The sequence below is a fragment of the Zootoca vivipara genome, chromosome 5, assembly GCF_963506605.1.
Source record: "Zootoca vivipara chromosome 5, rZooViv1.1, whole genome shotgun sequence".
In the NCBI taxonomy this organism is placed as follows: domain Eukaryota; kingdom Metazoa; phylum Chordata; class Lepidosauria; order Squamata; family Lacertidae; genus Zootoca; species Zootoca vivipara.
The window spans coordinates 53,699,789-53,718,005 of record NC_083280.1 but is presented as its reverse complement, the minus strand read 5'-3'; the positions used below and the strand labels follow the sequence as shown (position 1 = coordinate 53,718,005).

The 18,217-nt window shown below is 42.2% G+C and overlaps 2 protein-coding genes across 4 annotated transcripts in view; one reads left to right on the top strand and one right to left on the bottom strand.

The window, feature by feature from the left end:
• Nucleotides 1–927: 927 nt before the first annotated feature.
• LOC118096550 (uncharacterized) lies at nt 928–5,766 on the top strand. Its single transcript, XM_035138502.2, has 3 exons — nt 928–1,172; nt 3,666–3,668; nt 5,011–5,766. Exons 1-3 carry the CDS (start codon nt 972–974, stop codon nt 5,527–5,529), a joined length of 723 nt encoding a protein of 240 aa, XP_034994393.2. The 5' UTR covers nt 928–971; the 3' UTR covers nt 5,530–5,766.
• Nucleotides 5,767–8,872: 3,106 nt separating this feature from the next.
• GRK5 (G protein-coupled receptor kinase 5) overlaps nt 8,873–18,217 on the bottom strand; it is a 165,677-nt gene continuing 156,332 nt past the window's right edge. The window contains exon 12 of one of the 3 annotated variants that reach the window (XM_035138646.2): nt 8,873–17,430. In XM_035138646.2, the coding sequence (XP_034994537.1) occupies nt 17,332–17,430 (99 nt within the window). In that variant the 3' untranslated portion in view covers nt 8,873–17,331. Of the gene's footprint in view, nt 17,591–18,217 lie in introns of all 3 variants that reach the window. The other 2 variants (XM_035138644.2, XM_035138645.2) reach the window with 2 other exon arrangements.

Sequence of the window (18,217 nt, the reverse complement as noted above, 5' to 3'; positions counted from 1 at the left end):
ACATCAGAGTACAGAATTCATTTTAGGGCATTGACCAATGGGCAGTAAAACAGTTCAAAAAGCAATGTATGAATTCTGGCTGGAAGCACCCAGATTATGGGTGTGCAAAGGGTCTGTGCTTCCTTCTGGCCCAGAAATTTGGTCAGTATCCTTAACTAAGGTTGTCAGATCAACCTTTGCACATAAAAGTGGCCTCTTAATTAGAGTTTAATATTAAGGCACATTGCCTTCTCTTAATAAGTGGAACTGCAGGAGAAGAAAAAAGTCCTCCCCAACTGCTTGACTTTTCTTTGCAGTTTTTATTTTTTATTTTTACCAACTCCTGTTTAACATACACACACACACACACACACACACACACACACACACACACACACACAGTATACAGTATACCTTTTTGACCTGTGGGTTAACAGGCTCACATGCTGGTATTATCTCACATTTAGCATAAGCTCATAAATGCTTTGCTAAGCTGCGTGACTAAGAGCAAGCATCTCAACGGCTGTGATCAATGTTCATTGATGTCATCCTGGGAACACCAGTTGCTCTGCTTGCGTGCATAGCCTGCCGCTGATCCTCTGTAATTGTCATTGCGTCGGCGCTTGCATCAGGTCTGGCGCAATTTGACGGCAGTGGGGAATTTAACACCAGAAGGCAGAGCTTTCGTAATCCCTGCAAATGCCCCCACATCTAAAATCCATTTGCGTTGGTGGCTTGGCCTTGCTATCTTGCCACCAAGGGCTGGCAGCTTATAAACGCAGCATTAAGGGCTGCAGCATTTCAGATTCACAGGCGGTTCAGAGAGCTACACACACCAGCAGCCTCTCAACAGCTACCTAGTGAAGCGCCCACACAGCAACTTAGCCTCAGCTTATCATATGGTTTTTAAATGACTGGAAGGCCAAAGTGGTGACAAGAGAGAGAGAGAGAGAGAACTTGTTTGGCATTTCAAAGTTTGCAAAAGTGCTGAGATGGCGCAAAGGGATTTGAAAATGCACCCAGCAGCCAGCCTTCTGAAAGATCGAACAATGTTTTGCCACAATGAAAAGCCAACTGATCCAGGGCAATGTCATCTTTCAAGGAGTCGGTCTTGGCGGCGGCGGCGGTCAAATAGTTTCACCATCTGCACCTTACCAAGCATCCCAGAATATCCAGGCTTCCAGGATGTTAAGGTAGGTATCCACCCAGAGTTCTTTCTGCAAGAATGTGCAAGCTTTACACAGCAATCCCTTCTTGTCACTCCATAAAAGAGGGGACTTGGGAGATCATCAAGAGTTTGTGCAAAAAGTTTCTTTGGTATCAGTTTTGATACAATTAAAAGTGTTGATCAGCTGTTTTCATTTTTTCCATCACCCAGAGAACATTGCTGTAGACTCACAAATATAATTCATCAAATATGTGGCCAATCATATTATAGTGGTGGCCGTTCTGGGAACACCAAGACTGCAATTTTGTTAGTTAACTAGAATGCAATATATAAAAACTAATCACAGATGACTTTATTGGTAGTTGATGGGGGACATATCTAGGACAGTGGTTGGTAGCAATCGTCTGGTCAACCAAAGGCAAAAGAGAAAATGAGTAGCTGTCTAAAGCCCCACATTGTGCTATTCTTTGTCCTGCAATCGAGAGGGAGATCATGAAAAAAGTTAGGAAGGGGCTTTTCACGAGGAAGCACCATTTAATGACTGAACTCCCACTGGAGCCCTTTTGAGACAAATAATCCATGGTGCATAACTCGATATGGGGCAGGCTAGGGATCGGAAGCCAGTTCATGTGGCAGGGCCTACATTCATCATGCACAGGCTCAGTAAACTGCATGAATAAAATGGTGACATGTAATTGGGAAGCCTAGTTACTGTTGCTGTGCCACTTTTTGCTCCTGAGACAAAGCAGCACTTTCTAGGTGTGGGATGAATGCCTGCCTGAATGGTTTGCCACATGAACAAAGAGCAGAGCGGCACACACATTGCAGCAGTTATTTCTGCTGTGGGTTGAGATCAGCAAGCCAGAATCTGTTTTGCACTCAAATGCATTATGCAGGTGATTAGCACAATCTGGACTAAAAAAGACCCCCCAAAAGAAAGAAAAAATATTCACCCCGCTCTACATCGAATGACAATGCGAATCAACTCTCACAGACATTCTGATTAGTGGTACATTTTGATTGCTTCTGCTTTACTTTAAAGTGGCTTCTTCAAAGAGCTGCAATCAAGGAATACCTGCGTAGATGTTACTTAAATGTGAATATAGATAACAAACCTGGGATACTTCCCATCACCACCATCGAATACTATTTAAAAAGGAAAAGGTTGAAGGCTTTACTGCTGCTGTATATGCCGTGTGCATTTTATTTTCATTTCATTTTTATTCTGAAGATTTATATGTTGTGCAACCCATTTACTAGTGTAACTGGCTAGCCTTGGTGCTTTTAAAAAAAACAAACATTACCCATTTTATATGTTTTTTTCCTTCAGAAGGAAATAATCAATCACAGGTGGCTTAAAATTGTCTCAACCCATTTGCTAGTGTAACCAGCTAGCCTTGGGTTTTGAAAAACATGATCTGTTTTGTGTGACTGCTCCTTGAGAAGGAAATAATCAATCTCGGGTTAAAATTGGCTATGTCGCAGTTATTGTCCTTATGTTATCCAGTATTTAGGGTGACTCACCTGCCACTACACATTTTGATGACTCTCTAAAGAGCCAAATGCTGTATATCGGTAGTGGAATGCAGCACGACAATATAAGAAACTGGAAGAATAGAGGGGCACCAAAATAGGCCTGAAACTGCAAATATCTTGGGATATTTTGGAGCATTTATAAAAGCTCTTTTAATAATAGTTTTGACTCTAGTCTTTGAAGGAGTAAGCTGCTTATACTAAAACAAGCAGCACACCTGAATACATACATACAGATATCTGTTCAAGCTGGCCTGTAAATAGTATTTGGACAGAAAGGTTAGCTACTGCTAGCTTAGTTCATGCACAGCATAAATCCTAAACACTGAAAAGCAGTACTGAAAAGCAGTAAATATATTAGGCTGTACACCTGAGCTCTTTTAAGTGTACACCTAAAAATTTAAAATGCGAATACAACAGACATGTTATTTTCAAATAGGAGTAAACAGATTCTTCAAATAGCCAAGACTGGCTGTCAGCTATACACATGGATTTTCTGCCTTGTGCACTGATTTAAAGATTTTTACCCTGCTTTTTAGCCAAAACAGCTCCCAGAGTGTTTTGCAAGGTCAGTAGTAACACTTCCTGCCTGCGGGGCTACTGTATAAAATACATCAGGCATCCCCAAACTTCGGCCCTCCAGATGTTTTGGCCTACAACCCCCATGATCCCTAGCTAACAGGACCAGTCATTGGGGAAGATGGGAATTCTAGTCCAAAACATCTGGAGGGCCGAAGTTTGGGGATGCGTGAAATACATCATGATACACAATTAAAAAAAGTATGGGGAAGGAGGAGGGCAGAAAACATGTCCAGGAGCCTTATAACAACCATCTAGGATGAAAACAGTCCAGGTAGTCTGCAGAGTGGCAGCTGCTGAGTGACTTTCGAGGGAAGGATAAAGCTACCTGGTTTCTCAGCAGCGGTGATAGAATAGCCCTCTTTCACCTTCCCTCCCACCCCCCACAATACTGGCAGAAAGTTAGCAAGTACACAGCTGGTAGCTTGGAGAATATGCAAAACAATATTTATATATTCAATATAATCACATCAAAATGTAAATCAGCTATTCTGATCGATGCCAGATTTTATTTTATTTTTTACTGAGTCGGAATGCATTCTTTGTTTTGCTATTTTTAACTTCACGTATCAGTGTAATTAGTTTCCAAGGCAGCAAGCACCTTAGCAATACAGAATCAGAAAAATAATGCACTTCATGCGCTTTCATAATATTAGATGGTATTAAATGCCATAGAAGTTCTTGAATCTCAAGGTAGCTGCCTTAGTTACAATAACATTCAACTGTTAGCTAAACTAGAATTTCTTTTTCTAGGGGAGAGGAGCGGTGTGTGTGTGTGTGTGTGTGTGTGTGTGTGGAATATCTGGATGTCTTCAAGTAGGCATGTCTGCATTCCTTTAAAACAACAAATGAGATTAAGTCTGCAGCAAAGCACTTAAATTCCAGTAGTTCAATGGCATTCAAGGGAGGGTCTTTTCCTCTGGATTACGCTCTTTGTCTTTCAGTGAAATTTTGCAATTCTTTGGTGACAATTCAGCTAAAACTGACCATGTTGAAGTCCAGTTTACTCCAATGGGAGAGTTAAGCATGTGCTCACATTTTACTGAGCCATATGTTTTGTGTTGATAACAAACTTACTGTGTTTATTTATGTCATTGCCAATAGGGATGGGGTAAGAAATCCCGAGCCCTCTTCCCCTCCCCGTTTATTCCCCCAAACACTTCTGCTTGCAGTGTTTGGCACACAAATGTGCACACCCACACACACACCAGTTATGGCAAGTATACATATAAATCATGTTGGAAGTGACCGCTTTTATGATCCCACTGACAAATAATATCCAAGACCAGTGTCAGAGATTGGCAGTCTTGGGCAGCTGCTAAGGCCCACGTCTAAGCTGGGGAGCTAATGGCAATATCCAGAGCCACAGGCCCAACTGCTTCTCTTACTTGCTGTTGCAAAAAAAGTGAGAAGAGACCTCCTGGATCAGACCAAAACATCCTGTCTTCCCACAGTGGGAAGCCCGTAAGCAGAACATAAATGCAATGGCCCTTTCCCGCCATTTTATGTCAACAACCGTTTGTCAAAGGCACGTTGCCTCTGACCCGTCTTGTTGACTTCATTCATAAATCCATGCATCGTGTAAATTGTCCCGGGTTAGTAGGTTGGTCTGCCTGACTGGAATGACTCTAAGTTGGCGGATGAGACTGTTGAGGGTGGATTGGCGGGAGCCTGTTTGTTAAGGATAAAATTCAATTAGCAACACAATGCCTTTCTTAACTCACACTTCCTCTCCTTTTCTTCTAAAACAGAATAATCATTCCAGAGGTTCCAACTCTTGCTTCACACTGCTGGATCTGGGAAGAACAAGATTTGAAAACCCACCAAACAGAAGCTCTGAGGGTCTAGCCAGAAACTTGGGTAACTCGGCAGTCCACTTCGCTAAAGGGCACAATAAAACCAAAAGTAGTGTTTGTGACCAATCTTTGCAAGATTATTTCAGTGAGAGACTTCTGAAGCTTAGAAACTATGAAACCAAAATGTCAAACGGGAAGGTAAAAGTCTATCTTAATGAGAACCAGAATCCCAGCTACACCAGCAAGGGACTAAGGCGGAGAAGCACCTGTAGTGCCATGATACAGGCGAACGACATGAAATTGACAGAAAAATCCCGTGAGTCAGTGGATCCAGCCAATGAATACATAACAATTTGCTGCAGCAACCATGGTGACACTCAGAATATTGAAGATTGCTCTCAGAGAAGGAGCTATTTAGAAAGTTTGACTTTGAGCATCAACGGTCCCCTAGAAATGCTTGTGCGAAGGACATAATTTTGGATCATTCAAGCAGATATTATAATGAACAATTTTCCACTACCTTTCAATAAAGGCACAATGACATTTCTTATGCTACATGATAGATAAATTATTTGGACAACTGTACAGCTTCCCATGATCAGGTGGGAATATTTAAATTGCAGTCTGGAATAATATACAGGGTTGGCTCAAAACTTAGCCATGTTTAGCATAAGCCCAATGAAGTCATTCTTTTTCACTGGATCTGCTCTACGCATGACTAACCAAGTCAACTAAAAAATAAGTCCTATTGAACTCAATGGGGCTTACTCCCAGATAAGAAAGGTTAGGATTGTTATGTGCAGCATTTATGTGACAGAAGCATCAAGTTTTCCCTTGGCAGATGTCAAGGTGAAGAGTGTATTTTAAAGATATGAAGTTACCACTTGTTGAAATCAAGTCATTTATATTACTTATTTAAAACATTGGTATGCCAACTTTAGTTTGCCAATATCGCGAAATATTTCTGTGTGTCAGACACATCTGCTAAACAATCAGGAGAACATATGAGCAGGCAAAGAATATATGGAGAATATTGAACAGCAAAATTCACAAAAGAGAATTTTGATAAGAAATTAATTTTATCTCTAGCTTGTTAGAATTCATTATGCTGTTGAACAAACTGGTTGATTGCAACTATATTGAATAACGATACCACTTGAGAAGCGAAAAGGTTCCCATTCTACTTTTTTATGACAGTAACATAAGGGTTTGAAACTTAGTGTCCATAACTCAAAAGCCTTCAAGGGTGTTATTTATCTAACATGTTATTTGTAGCTATATCAACACAGAAAGTTGTGCTACCTTTTAAAGCTTAATTCTGAGGTTTCATGTTTTGGACTATATCACTCAGATTTTGTAATACAAAACTGTTCCCATTGCTGTTCCATATGGGAAGCTGTTAGAATTTTGTTGGATATCCATTTCACCAGCCTAGCAAGGGAGCCAACTTTATCGTTTCCAAGTTTAAAAAAGAGAACCATAAAGAAAGGAAAGGCAATTATTTGCTCCAAATTCAAATATGAATAAAAGAGCATTTTCAATCTATGAATTCATGGCGAGATATAATTTCAAAATAGTTATTTCTTTTAACTTTCTTTCTAACTACAGAAAAAGAACGTTAGCAGCACTATAGAATTGAGGTGGTGGAGGAAATGAAAATAAACACATTATATATTATATGTTTGGTTTAGATAATAAATTTATTGTGACACTGATTTGTCCTTCTTATATTCATGTGACTTTTAGAGCTTAGGTACGATCACTTTGTGCATAGTTAAGCTTGCTCCATTTAACCCTGGAGCAGTCATGTTGTGTTTTTAATGCTTGAGATCTACCCATTGGCAATAGATCCAAAGACCAAAAGGTTGCAGCTGGTATGAAAAACACAGCTGAGGAGCTAAAGGTGAACATGTGCTGTGAACTGGAAGCCATGAGTATGAAACAAGCCTGTGTACACCAAGCATCATCTTACTATCTACAAGTATTCTTGGGGGGGAGGGGAGCTCATAAAGGTAGATGAGACACCCAATCATATGGCAGCAGCATTCTGCAACCTGGTTCCCTCCAGATATTTTCCATGACAACTTCCTGGGACTGATAGGCGTTGTCAGCCCAATAGAACTGGAGAGCGCCAGATTGGAAAATGCTCCCCTACAGTATATTCTGCAGTTAAAAAGAATGGCCAAGAATTATTGCAACAATAGCTAAATTAGCAAATTACTTCTTTACTCATTGTTCATGCCAAATGCTTAAAAAAAATTCAAAGGTAGAAGCAATATAATAACTATACTACTACTACTACTACTAATTTATTATTTATACCCCACCCCTCTGGCTGGGTTTCCCCAGCCACTCTGGGCGGCTTCCAACAAAATATTGAAATACAATGGTCTGTTAAACATTAAAAGCTTCCCTAAACAGGGTTGCCTTCAGACGTCTTCTAAAAGTCTGGTAGATGTTTTTCTCTTTGACATCTGGTGGGAGGGTGTTCCACAGGGCGGGTGCCACTACCAAGAAGGCCCTCTGCCTGGTTCCCTGCAACTTGGCTTCTCACAGCGAGGGAACCGCCAGAAGGCCCTCAGTGTTGGACCTCAGTGTCTGGGCAGAATGATGGGGGTGGAGACGCTCCTTCAGGTATACTGGACCGAGGCCATTTAGGGCTTTAAAGGTCAGCACCAACACTTTGAATTGTGCTCGGAAACGTACTGGGAGCCAATGTAGGTCTTTCAGAACCAGTGTTATGTGGTCTCAGCGGCCACTCCCAGTCACCAGTCTAGCTGCCGCATTCTGGATTAGTTGTAGTTTCTGGGTCACCTTCAAAGTTAGCCCCACATAGAATGCATTGCAGTAATCCAAGCGAGAGATAACTAGAACATGCACCACTCTGGTGAGACAGTCCATGGGCAGATAGGGTCTCAGCCTGCGTACCAGATGGAGCTGGTAAACAGCTGGCCTGAACACAGAATTGACCTGCGTCTCCATGACAGCTGTGAGTCCAAAATGACTCCCAGGCTGCACAGCTGGTCCTTCAGGGCCACAGTTACCCCATTCAGAACCAGGACCACACCTGCCTGCCTCCTGTCCCCCCAAAATAGTACTTCTGTCTTGTCGGGATTCAACCTCAATCTGTTAGCCGCCATCCATCCTCCAACCGCCTCCAGACACTCACACAGGACCTCCACCGCCTTCACTGGTTCTGATTTGAAAGAGAGGTAGAGCTGGGTATCATCCGCATACTGATGAACACCCAGCCCAAACCCCCTGATGATCTCTCCCAGCGGCTGCATGTAGATGTTAAAAAGCATGGGGGAAAGGACAGAATCATGAGGCGCCCCACAAGTGAGAGCCCAGGGGTCTGAACACTCATCCCCCACCACCACTTTCTGAACACAGCCCAGGAGGAAGGAGCGAAACCACTGTATAACAGTGCCCCCAACTTCTAGACCAGGGGTCCCCAGACTTACTGACGTTTGGGCCGGTTCCCACCGCGCCTATCGCGCGGCGGGCCGGCGGGCGGGGGAGCGCGCACCTGTGCGGGCCGGCGGGCGGGGGAGTGCGCGCCCGTGCGCATGCGCAGGGGCGCTTACTGGCGCGGCGGCGCGCTTCCAGGGTGGGGAAAGCCCCGAAAATCCGTTGTGCGCATGCGCGTGGGCCTCCCCCGACCCGGAAGTGCACCAGAAATGACTTCTTCCGGGTCGGGAGAGGCCCATACGCATGCGCACAAAGGATTTTCGGCGCTTTTTTCCCAACCCGGAAGAGCGCTGCCGCGGGCCGGATTGGCAGGCTAATTGGGCTGCAACCGGCCCCCGGGCCGTAGTCTGGGGACCCCTGTTCTAGACGGTCCAGAAGGATGTTATGCTCAATTGTATCAAAAGCCGCTGAGAGAACCAGCAGAAAAGCCCAGTTTTTGACATTCAACACTAAAATAGTTTAAGAGTGTTGGTTTTAATTTTTGTATTTGGTTAGTAGGGGGAAAAATAGATAGTGTGGTAAAATAAAAGGAGATTGAGTTGTGATATGATGGTTCAGGCAACCCCTAGTGCCCTAGAACTAAGTTGGTCAGGGTTTTGTAAATTAATTCAAGAATCTTGAACCTGGCTTGGTAGTAGATTGGCGGCCAGTGCAGCTGTAACAATGGGGTCACATGTTCTCAACCAGAAGCTCCCATTGTCCATTGCATTCTGCACCAGATAGAGGTTCTGAAGCAGACCCAAAGGGAGCCCCACGCAGAGTGCATTATAACTACCCAGCAATTCTTGTGAGTAAAAAAGAAGATTGAACTGAATGGCCTCTATTAGCTTTAACTTCTCATTCATTCCAAAACGAGTGCATACACCTAAATTTAAGCATGTGTTTGATTCTGCCATTGGCACCAGTGGAACTGACTCATCTTTGGTTGAGTTTCCCTTGTTGACATTACAGTACAGTGGTACCTCAGGTTACAAGCACTTCAGGTTACAGACTCCTCTAACCCGGAAGTAGTACCTCGGGTTAAGAACTTTACCTCAGGATGAGAACGGAAATTGCGTGGCGGCATCAGGAGGCCCCATTAGCTAAAGTTGGTACCTCAGGTTAAGAATGGTTTCAGGTTAAGAACAGACCTCTGGAATGAATTAAGTTCATAACCAGGTGTACCACTGTCCTAATTTTACATGCCCAATGGAGAAGTGGATCCAACTCAGTTATGAGCAACTGGTATGCAACTGTTTACGCAACTGGTAAAAGGGCGTAAAGTGAATGCGGAACAGAACAATACTTGGCATATACTTAAATAAAGGAATTTATTTTTCTTAAAAAAAAGGAATCTCAAAACAAAATTGGAAAACGAAACAGTGGTTTGATCTAGATACAGCAGCACTGCAATATTATTAGACGCGTACGGAGAATTCAAACAGCCAGAAAACACAGAAGCCATTATTGTCAATAACAACCTCAAAATGAAAACTATTTTCATTTAACAATGTAAGAAACTCCCTGAAAATTAAAACAAAATGAAAAAAACACCCTTTGGATTCTAGAATTATTATTATTAATCATATTATTATTATTATCTTACAATACCAACAGCCGCTACTTTTTCCCTAATTGAGAACATTTGGTTCCATTTATTATAAAATGTATATATTTTTTAACTTATGAAAAACATTATTGAAGAAGAAGTGCCTGTCTTTTACAGACACTGAAGTACGATGAATGCTTTAAAACACTGATTCCTAAATATACTTTTAAAACCGGACCCATGATGTAATTTGTAATTAGCAAGTTGTGATTATTTTTTTATTTAAAAAATGTGACACGTCTAGTCATAATATAGTCCATCAATTTAGCTATGTCTGCTATGGTGAACTAAATCGTGGATTAAAGTGTTGAAGTTGCTCAGAAATGCAACAGAGAATTTAAATCGATTGCCTCCCTTGATACAGGCAAAAAGCTGAATCTTTAAGAGTGGCCGGTGTGGCATCAATAGAAATGTACACATCCTTTTTATCAACATTTTTTGGAAGGATAGAATATTTGATTCTGAATATATGGCAGTTGCCTTCTGGGATGCAGGTAGGCATCATTTTTACACTTAGCAATCTGCTTTGGGCATCAGGTTCCATGCATCTGGTCTACTGCATGTGGTCCTGCAGGTGTAGACTGGGGCGGGGAGCCACTCCACACCAAGTACTCAGGGATGTGAAGAGATTGCTCCTGCTTTCTCTAGGAGCATGGACCTATTTGCTGAGGAAGAGAGGCCTTTTTGACATCCATTCACCTTGGATTGTGTTCCACTATGCTTCACAGACTTGCTGAGAAGTATTTCTAATGTGATGGAAACAAACCCAGCAACAAGCTTCCCTGTTCCATAAAATCAAGAGAAGGGATCGTAGCACATGCTTTGCATCCAGAAGTTCTCAAATTCAATCCTCAAAATCTCTAGTTAAAAGGGTCAGGTAGCAGGCAATGGAGAAAGCTCTCAGGCAGACTCTGGAGAGTCACTGCTGGTCAAAGTAGACAATAATGGACTAGATGGATACATAGACTGGCCTGATATAAAGTAGTTACTTTCCTCCCCAACAGCTTATTCAAGCTTCTAAGATGGGGTGAGGTCCAGTCTCCACTTGCACATGGGATGGGATGGGATAGTACCCACAGCAGCGTGCTCCTATGTGTAAGAATTTTTGGGTGAGAAGGCCACAGAATTATCTGCCTAAGCAATCAGAACAAATATGGGTGGAAAAATACCATTTTAAAAATTGTTTTCTTCATGCCTATTGGCTTTTGATATTAACAAGGCAAACAACTTATGGAGCTACTGTCCCTTCACTTGTTGAATGGTCTTTCTATTAACTCTGCAGGAATCTTAAAATGCAAAGCTCAATTCTAAGGTTTTATTCAGTTTTCAATTCACTGAGGTTCTCTATAAAGGAAATAGTCCTAGACATCTTTTCCAGGTAATACAAATACAAAAGTTAATATAGCAACCTTCCAAATTACAGCTTGGCCTCTACAGAATTCTATGTTTTGTTACCCAACAGCTTTCACCGTTATGCAGAGATTCAAATGGATGATCACAAAATAACTGATTTAATCAACGTCAGAGGGAAAAACCAAAAATCAAGTGAGAGGGCCACCCACACTCATGATTCCTTTTACAAACGAGATGCAAATAATAAATCTGAGATACATGGACTTTTGCAGAGGAAGAGTTTTCAGATTAAAAAATACAAAGGTTCCAGTTCAAGAGTCTTGTTACACATGACAAGTCATGGTTCTCCATTTAATCTTTTTTAAAAGTCAATAATGTGTCCTGCGCAACTGTACTAAGTTGCATTCTTATTGCTGTACCAGATTTTTTGTTATTACTGTTCAAAACAAAAACTGTTAATGCTGATGGAAAATTAGTGCAGGTCAAGAAAGTATTCATCACACCTGGAATTTCTTAATGGGAAAATGCTCTGTGACTCCTATCATATGGGGCAGCCCTAGAGGTTTCCCAGTTCTTGCCTCATCAATTATCTTTGTTCTTGTTAAGGTGGAAGAGAAGGCCAAAACTCTGTGTTCAGTGTTGCTTAATATTATTTGGAAAAACCATCCAACTAAATTAGCCTGGAAAGACAAGAGGAAGAAAGGTAAGAAAATCCACGAGGGAACTATGGCTAAAGGCATGGAAAGGCAGAGATGAAGCAGAGATGGAAAAGGGGAAGGGGAAGCTCGTGATGTGCTCTGTACTTTTGGGGAGAGAAGTGGCACCTTGAATTGATGAAACAATTGCCCTCACTGCAAATGCCCTTTGTTGCACATGGTGTTTTTTTCTATCTCCCTCATGCATCACCCCAAACCAACCTATTTCAATCTCTTGGATCAACATTGGTATCCAATACGCACAGCCTTTTTGTATTAGCTAACCAGCTATGGGAATTTTGAATTGTCAATCTTACAAGCCACTTCCAGCAGATCTCTTGCAAATATGATATCATTGTACAGTGGAACCTCGGTTTATGAACACCTCGGTTTACGAATTTTCGGTTTGCCGCGGACCCATCTGGAACGGATTAATTCACTTTTCATTACTTTCAATGGGAAAGTTTGCTTCGTTTTATGAACAGACTTCTGGAACCAATTACACCCATGCTTCGGGTTAAGTACGTTTCAGGTTGAGTACTCCGCGGACCCATCTGGAACGTATTAATCCACTTTCCATTACTTTCAATGGGAAAGTTCGCTTCAGTTTATGAACGCTTCAGTTTATGAACAGACTTCCGGAAGCAATTGTGTTCATAAACCGAGGTACCACTGCACATGAAAAGCAATGGGCACTGCATCATCCTTACTCATCATCATTTTATTCATCATGCAAGAGCTTAGTAGAGGAGAAAGTCAGTGGCCAAAACTAGTTTCAAAATACGCTGGTTGGATAGGAAAAAGGAAAGGAACCAATTTGGTCAGCATCTAAAATATCCAGAGGGGCTGAACAACTGAATCACTGTAAATTCTATGAAGCATTTATGACTTCAGCCATGTCAACATATCTGGGGTATAATATGTTTCTCACCACAGGTGTGGCCATGGCAAAAGACTAAAATGCTTCTTCACCTCACTACTTGTCACAAGGTCAGTCTACTGGGAGGAATTCTACAAGATATCTTAAAAAACAGAATTGAGTTTTCATCCTTCCCTTGGTCAGCTCCCATGATCAACAGATCCCAACATCAACAGATGATGTGTTTCCCAGCCCCATCATCACATCATTGGCTACCGTTGAAAGGAAATATGAAGCATAGAAATAGGAGCCATTAATGTAGGCTGGCATGTGGTGTGAGGAAGAACTCAACATGGAGACGCCATTTTTCAAACCAGCTTTGTATCTTTCACAACAGCTGCATTTGCATGAAACAGGAAACCATGGTTTAGCACTACATGTGTGAGCAGAAAGGCATCCACCCTCTTGTCTTACTGGTCAGCTGTGAATCCTGACTTACCGTATATAAAAACCAGGGATCATAGTTCAAAGCAAACTCTGGTCAGTCTCAAAACAAGCTAACTTCAAACATCGGCTATAAGAAGCTGGCATGTTAAACCAAGCAGGGTTTGTTTTAAACCTCAATTCTAGGTTCATTTTTTAAAAATTTAATTTAAGTTGTATATCGCTTAATTGTAAATAAAACCTTTAAGCGGTTTGCAAAGCATATAAAATGTGCATTTTAAATCGTCCACGTTAAAAACAAGTTTCAAAAACCAGAACATAAATAAAACTAACTGTTAAAACTACATTATGGACTAAAGTTACAGATTAAAACATATCAACTTCATATGCCTGGGTAGGCTTGCCTAAACAAGGAAGTTTTTAGCAGGCGCCAAAAAGAATACAGTGAAGGGGCCTGCCTAATGTCAACGGGCAGAGGGTTTCAGAGTCAAGAGCTGCCACATTAAAAGATCCATTTCTTACAAGAGTGGAACAAACATTATGGGGCAGAAGTGCAAGTTCCACAAATTGAAGTGGGTATATAAGGGATAGGGTGATCCTTTGAGTAAACTGGTCCTAAGCTGCTAAGCGGACGCGGGTGGTGCTGTGGCTTAAACCAGAGCCTAGGGCTTGTTGATCGGAAGGTTGGCAGTTTGAATCCCTGCGACGGGGTGAGCTCCCGTTGCTTGGTCCCAGCTCCTGCCCACCTTAGCAGTTCGAAAGCACGTCAAAGTGCAAGTAGATAAATAGGTACTGCTCCGGTGGGAAGGTAAACAGAGTTTCTGTGCGCTGCTCTGGTTTGACAGAAGCAGCTTAGTTATGCTGGCCACATGATCCGGAAGCTGTCTGTGGACAAACACTGGCTCCCTCGGCCTATAGAGCGAGATGAGCGCCGCAACCACAGAGTCGTCCAAGACTAGACCTAATGGTCAGGGGTATCTTTACCTTTACCTTTAAGCTGCTCAGGGCTTTATATATTAAGAGCAACATCTTGAATTAAGCCCACTAACAAAATGGCAAGCAGTGCAGATCTCTGAGCAGGGGTGCTATACGCTGACAGGATCTCATGCCTGTCTCAACCCTGCTGCAGCATTCTGCACTAACTGCAGTTTCCAAACCAAACTGCGCATAGAGCGTGTTGTAGTGATTCTGTCTCAAAGTCACCAAAACGTGAACTACTGTGGCTGAGATCTCTTGGGCCAAGGATGGCCATAGCTGTTGCGCCAGCTGGAGCTGGTAGAAGGCGTATCAAGCTACATGCCTCTAGCGAATAAGCTGGCTGCAGAAGGGCCCCCAAGCTGCATACCTGCTCCTTCAGAGGGGAGTGCAACCTGTTCAGGGCAGGCAATTGGCCAGTTTCTGAGACACGGGAAGCACTCACCCAAAGAGCCTCTTTAAGGCCAGGATTCAAGTTCAGTTGATTTCTCCTCATCCATCTCATCACTTCATCTAGGCCCAGGGCCCACATGGACTTTCCTGATGCAGATGTTATGGAGAAATAGAGCTGAGTGTTATAAGCATACTGATGGCAAATTGCCCTCAAATACCTAATGACTGCGCTCAGAGGCTTCATCTAGATATCAAAAAGCATTGGGGATAAATAGTGCTCTGCATGACTCCCAGGGGCCTGAAAAGCACTCTCCCAATACTGTTCTCTAGACTTGGTCCTATAGATCAGACTGGAATCCTTGTAACACTGTGTTCCCTCCAGGGAGCTGGTCAGTGGTATCAAGAGATACAGCGAGATCGAAAAGCAGGAACAAGGTCGCACACTTCCCCTGTCCTACTACCATATGTAACAAATAGGATTCAGGGGAAATGAAACTAAGCAAAATGATATACCTTCTCCCAGTCACATGGGAGCAGAAAGAAGGGAGTGGAAGCTGCAAGTATGTTGTACAGGCCAGTTTCTGCTCATTCACACAGTGCTAAATGTGGTCAACATCTTAATTTATCTTGGTAAAAAGATGCAGGGAGTGTAAAAATCTCAAACAGTTCCCAGATCTTCCTATATCTTCCATTCTGCAAATCTTTAAGCTCAGCTACAACTCCTAAGAACGCATTTCAAACATAAAAGATGAAGCAGTCCTAAGACAAATGGGTTCCTATGCATTGGGTAACGGCAATTTTTAAATTGCTTTATGGAATATTTGAAAAGTTGTGTCCTCCTGCTGCTTAGAAACATACAGACTAAGTGTGGTGATTTGACTAAAATAATCTCTTTTGAAACAAACTACTTGTTGCTCACTTTGTTTGTGCTATTCATAGCTCTTAAAATTTGCATGAGCTGTCATCTGTAAGATGGAAGTAAAAACAAATGTTTGTCTCCAGTGATCCACATGCCCACACAATAGATCAAGTTGCAATTCTTCTTTATGCCCTAATGCCAAGGATGTGAAGTTATACTCTGAAGTCTCTGAAGTTCCTGGCAAAATAGACATGGGATAGAAAAGATGTACTGTCGTGAGGAAGCTGCCATTTTGAGCAAAGCTTCATGGTTTTGGACTCTCTTTACAGTACTTTGAAACAAAATGTTGCATATGGAAGAGGAGGGGAGCTGTGAATACTTGCTGGTAGGTAGACTGCATCAACCATACCGATTCTGCTCTTGTGCCTAGGATGCAGTATACAAGGGTGGGAACCAGCAAGAGCTATATAGATCAGTGCAATAGGAACTCAGGAGTCACAAGTTTATTACTGCAGCATCCAACATGGATCCAGCACCCTTTCTCAATGGCCTGTGCGAAACTCCACCTGGAGATGATATCAAGTCATTTTCTTGGCATCTTCTTGACATGAGCAGCAAAGGTTGAGTTTCTCATGTGGAGAGCAGGTGGCTTCCTGTGTCTGAGCTCATGTAGGTTTGCTCTTCTTGTTTTAGCAAGAATAACAGAAACACTGGAAACAGGTCTGGGGTGGTGGGTTTGTGGGGGAGGGGAGAGAGGAGGGACTTTAAGCGGCAACAGACATAAAAGGGAATTCTAACTACAAAAAAGTGCAAATAGCAACAGCATTGGTCCCATGACATTCTGAACCCCAGACATAGTGTATTAGTGTCCTTAGAGATGGCAAATCTTGACTGTATGTTTGAGGTTGCATTAAATGCAAGGCCTGTAACAAAACAGGGAAGACACTAGTCTGCAGTGTTGCTGTAAACGAAACAGATGAAAAACAGAATGAAGCATGGCATAACATTCATATCAACAGAACTGATATGAAAAAAGGAACATATGAATAAATTTCTATATTTGCAACAAAACAAAACAAAACCATTTCATTTTAAGTCTCTGGAAGTCTTGAGTCACTTTGATTTTCTTTTTTTTAAAAAAAGTCTTAAAACACATGGCTTTACAAGCTGCTGCTCAGAAAATATACATCCCCAAGTCCGACTTTCGTTTAAATACAAATGTACAAAATGTAAACTGAGACAATAGAGAAATTTACAAAACCTTTTCTTTAAAAATAATAAGGACAAAGTTCCGTTCTAGTTATGATGCTATTTTAAATACGTGCAAGTTGTTGGACTCCGGTTTCTATTGCAATGTCCTACAGAGACAATGGTAAGTCACGAGACCTCGAGTGCCACCTTCGAAAACAGACCTGAGAGGAAAATTCTTCATGGAAATGGGAGGCTCCACTGGAAGGAACGGCGAAGGAAAAAAAAAATCTCCCTCAGTAGGAGGCTCGTTGATCTTCTAGCTCAATGTTGGGTGCTCTCTCTTTCTCTCTCAATTTCTCTCTCTTTCTCTCTCTCTCTCTCATCCTCGAAGCTCCATACAGTATAGTGGAAGGATGCAAAGTGCAGATTCACTGAAGCCAAGATAGAACTAGCTGCTCCCAGTGGAGTTTGAACTTACATGGTTGGAATTGATATGGTGATTTAAACTGGCCTTTGAGTTTGGAGAAGTCTTGGAATTGTTCTGATGCTGAAAGAGTTAAAAGAGAGTGAACGAGAGATTGGAAAAAGAAGAAGTTAAGATTCCCAGAACGTTCTGCATCCACCACATTGGTCTAGAGTTCCCAGGATGAAATGTTATCTGCCAGTGATGAGCTGCAAATATTCTGAATCTTGGATCCTTAACAAACCTGCGGTACAAAAGGGGGAAATTGTAGCCTTTTAAACTACTTGTCAAGATTACATGTTTCCCACAAGCTCCTCTAAAATGCTGAGCCCCAGTTTTAAGCAAATAACGACTCCAGGTATGCGTGACATTCAGACAGCCAGGGCATGAAGAGAGGTGTTCTTGGTGTCTACTCATTATTGGGCTTCTGCTGCAACAGGGATGAAGAACCTATGGCTTCCAGAGATTTTCCACTTCCCACCAGCTCCAACCAGCATGGCCAACAGTCAAGAATGTTGGAAGTTGTAGTCCAGTAACATCTGGAGGACCACAAGTTCCCCATCCAGGTAAACCAACGTCCAAGCTTGAGCACTTTCTGTAAGGATTATTAAGACTACCTGCTTCGGCTGTGCTTGGATTACGTCAGAAAATTCACTGGATTAAGACAGGGGGAGGTGAAGAATATCAGCGAATTTTATTATAGTGCATTCTGCTCTGCTGGATCCCTCCCCCTTTGAGATGCAAATCTAAACAAACTGCACAATTCCCCGGATTGCCATTTAACAAAGGCTGCCCCAGCATCTTCCACCTTGAATGTTTCTGGCTTCTCTCCCCCCCCCCTCCACGCATTGTTCCAACTGAACCCCATGCA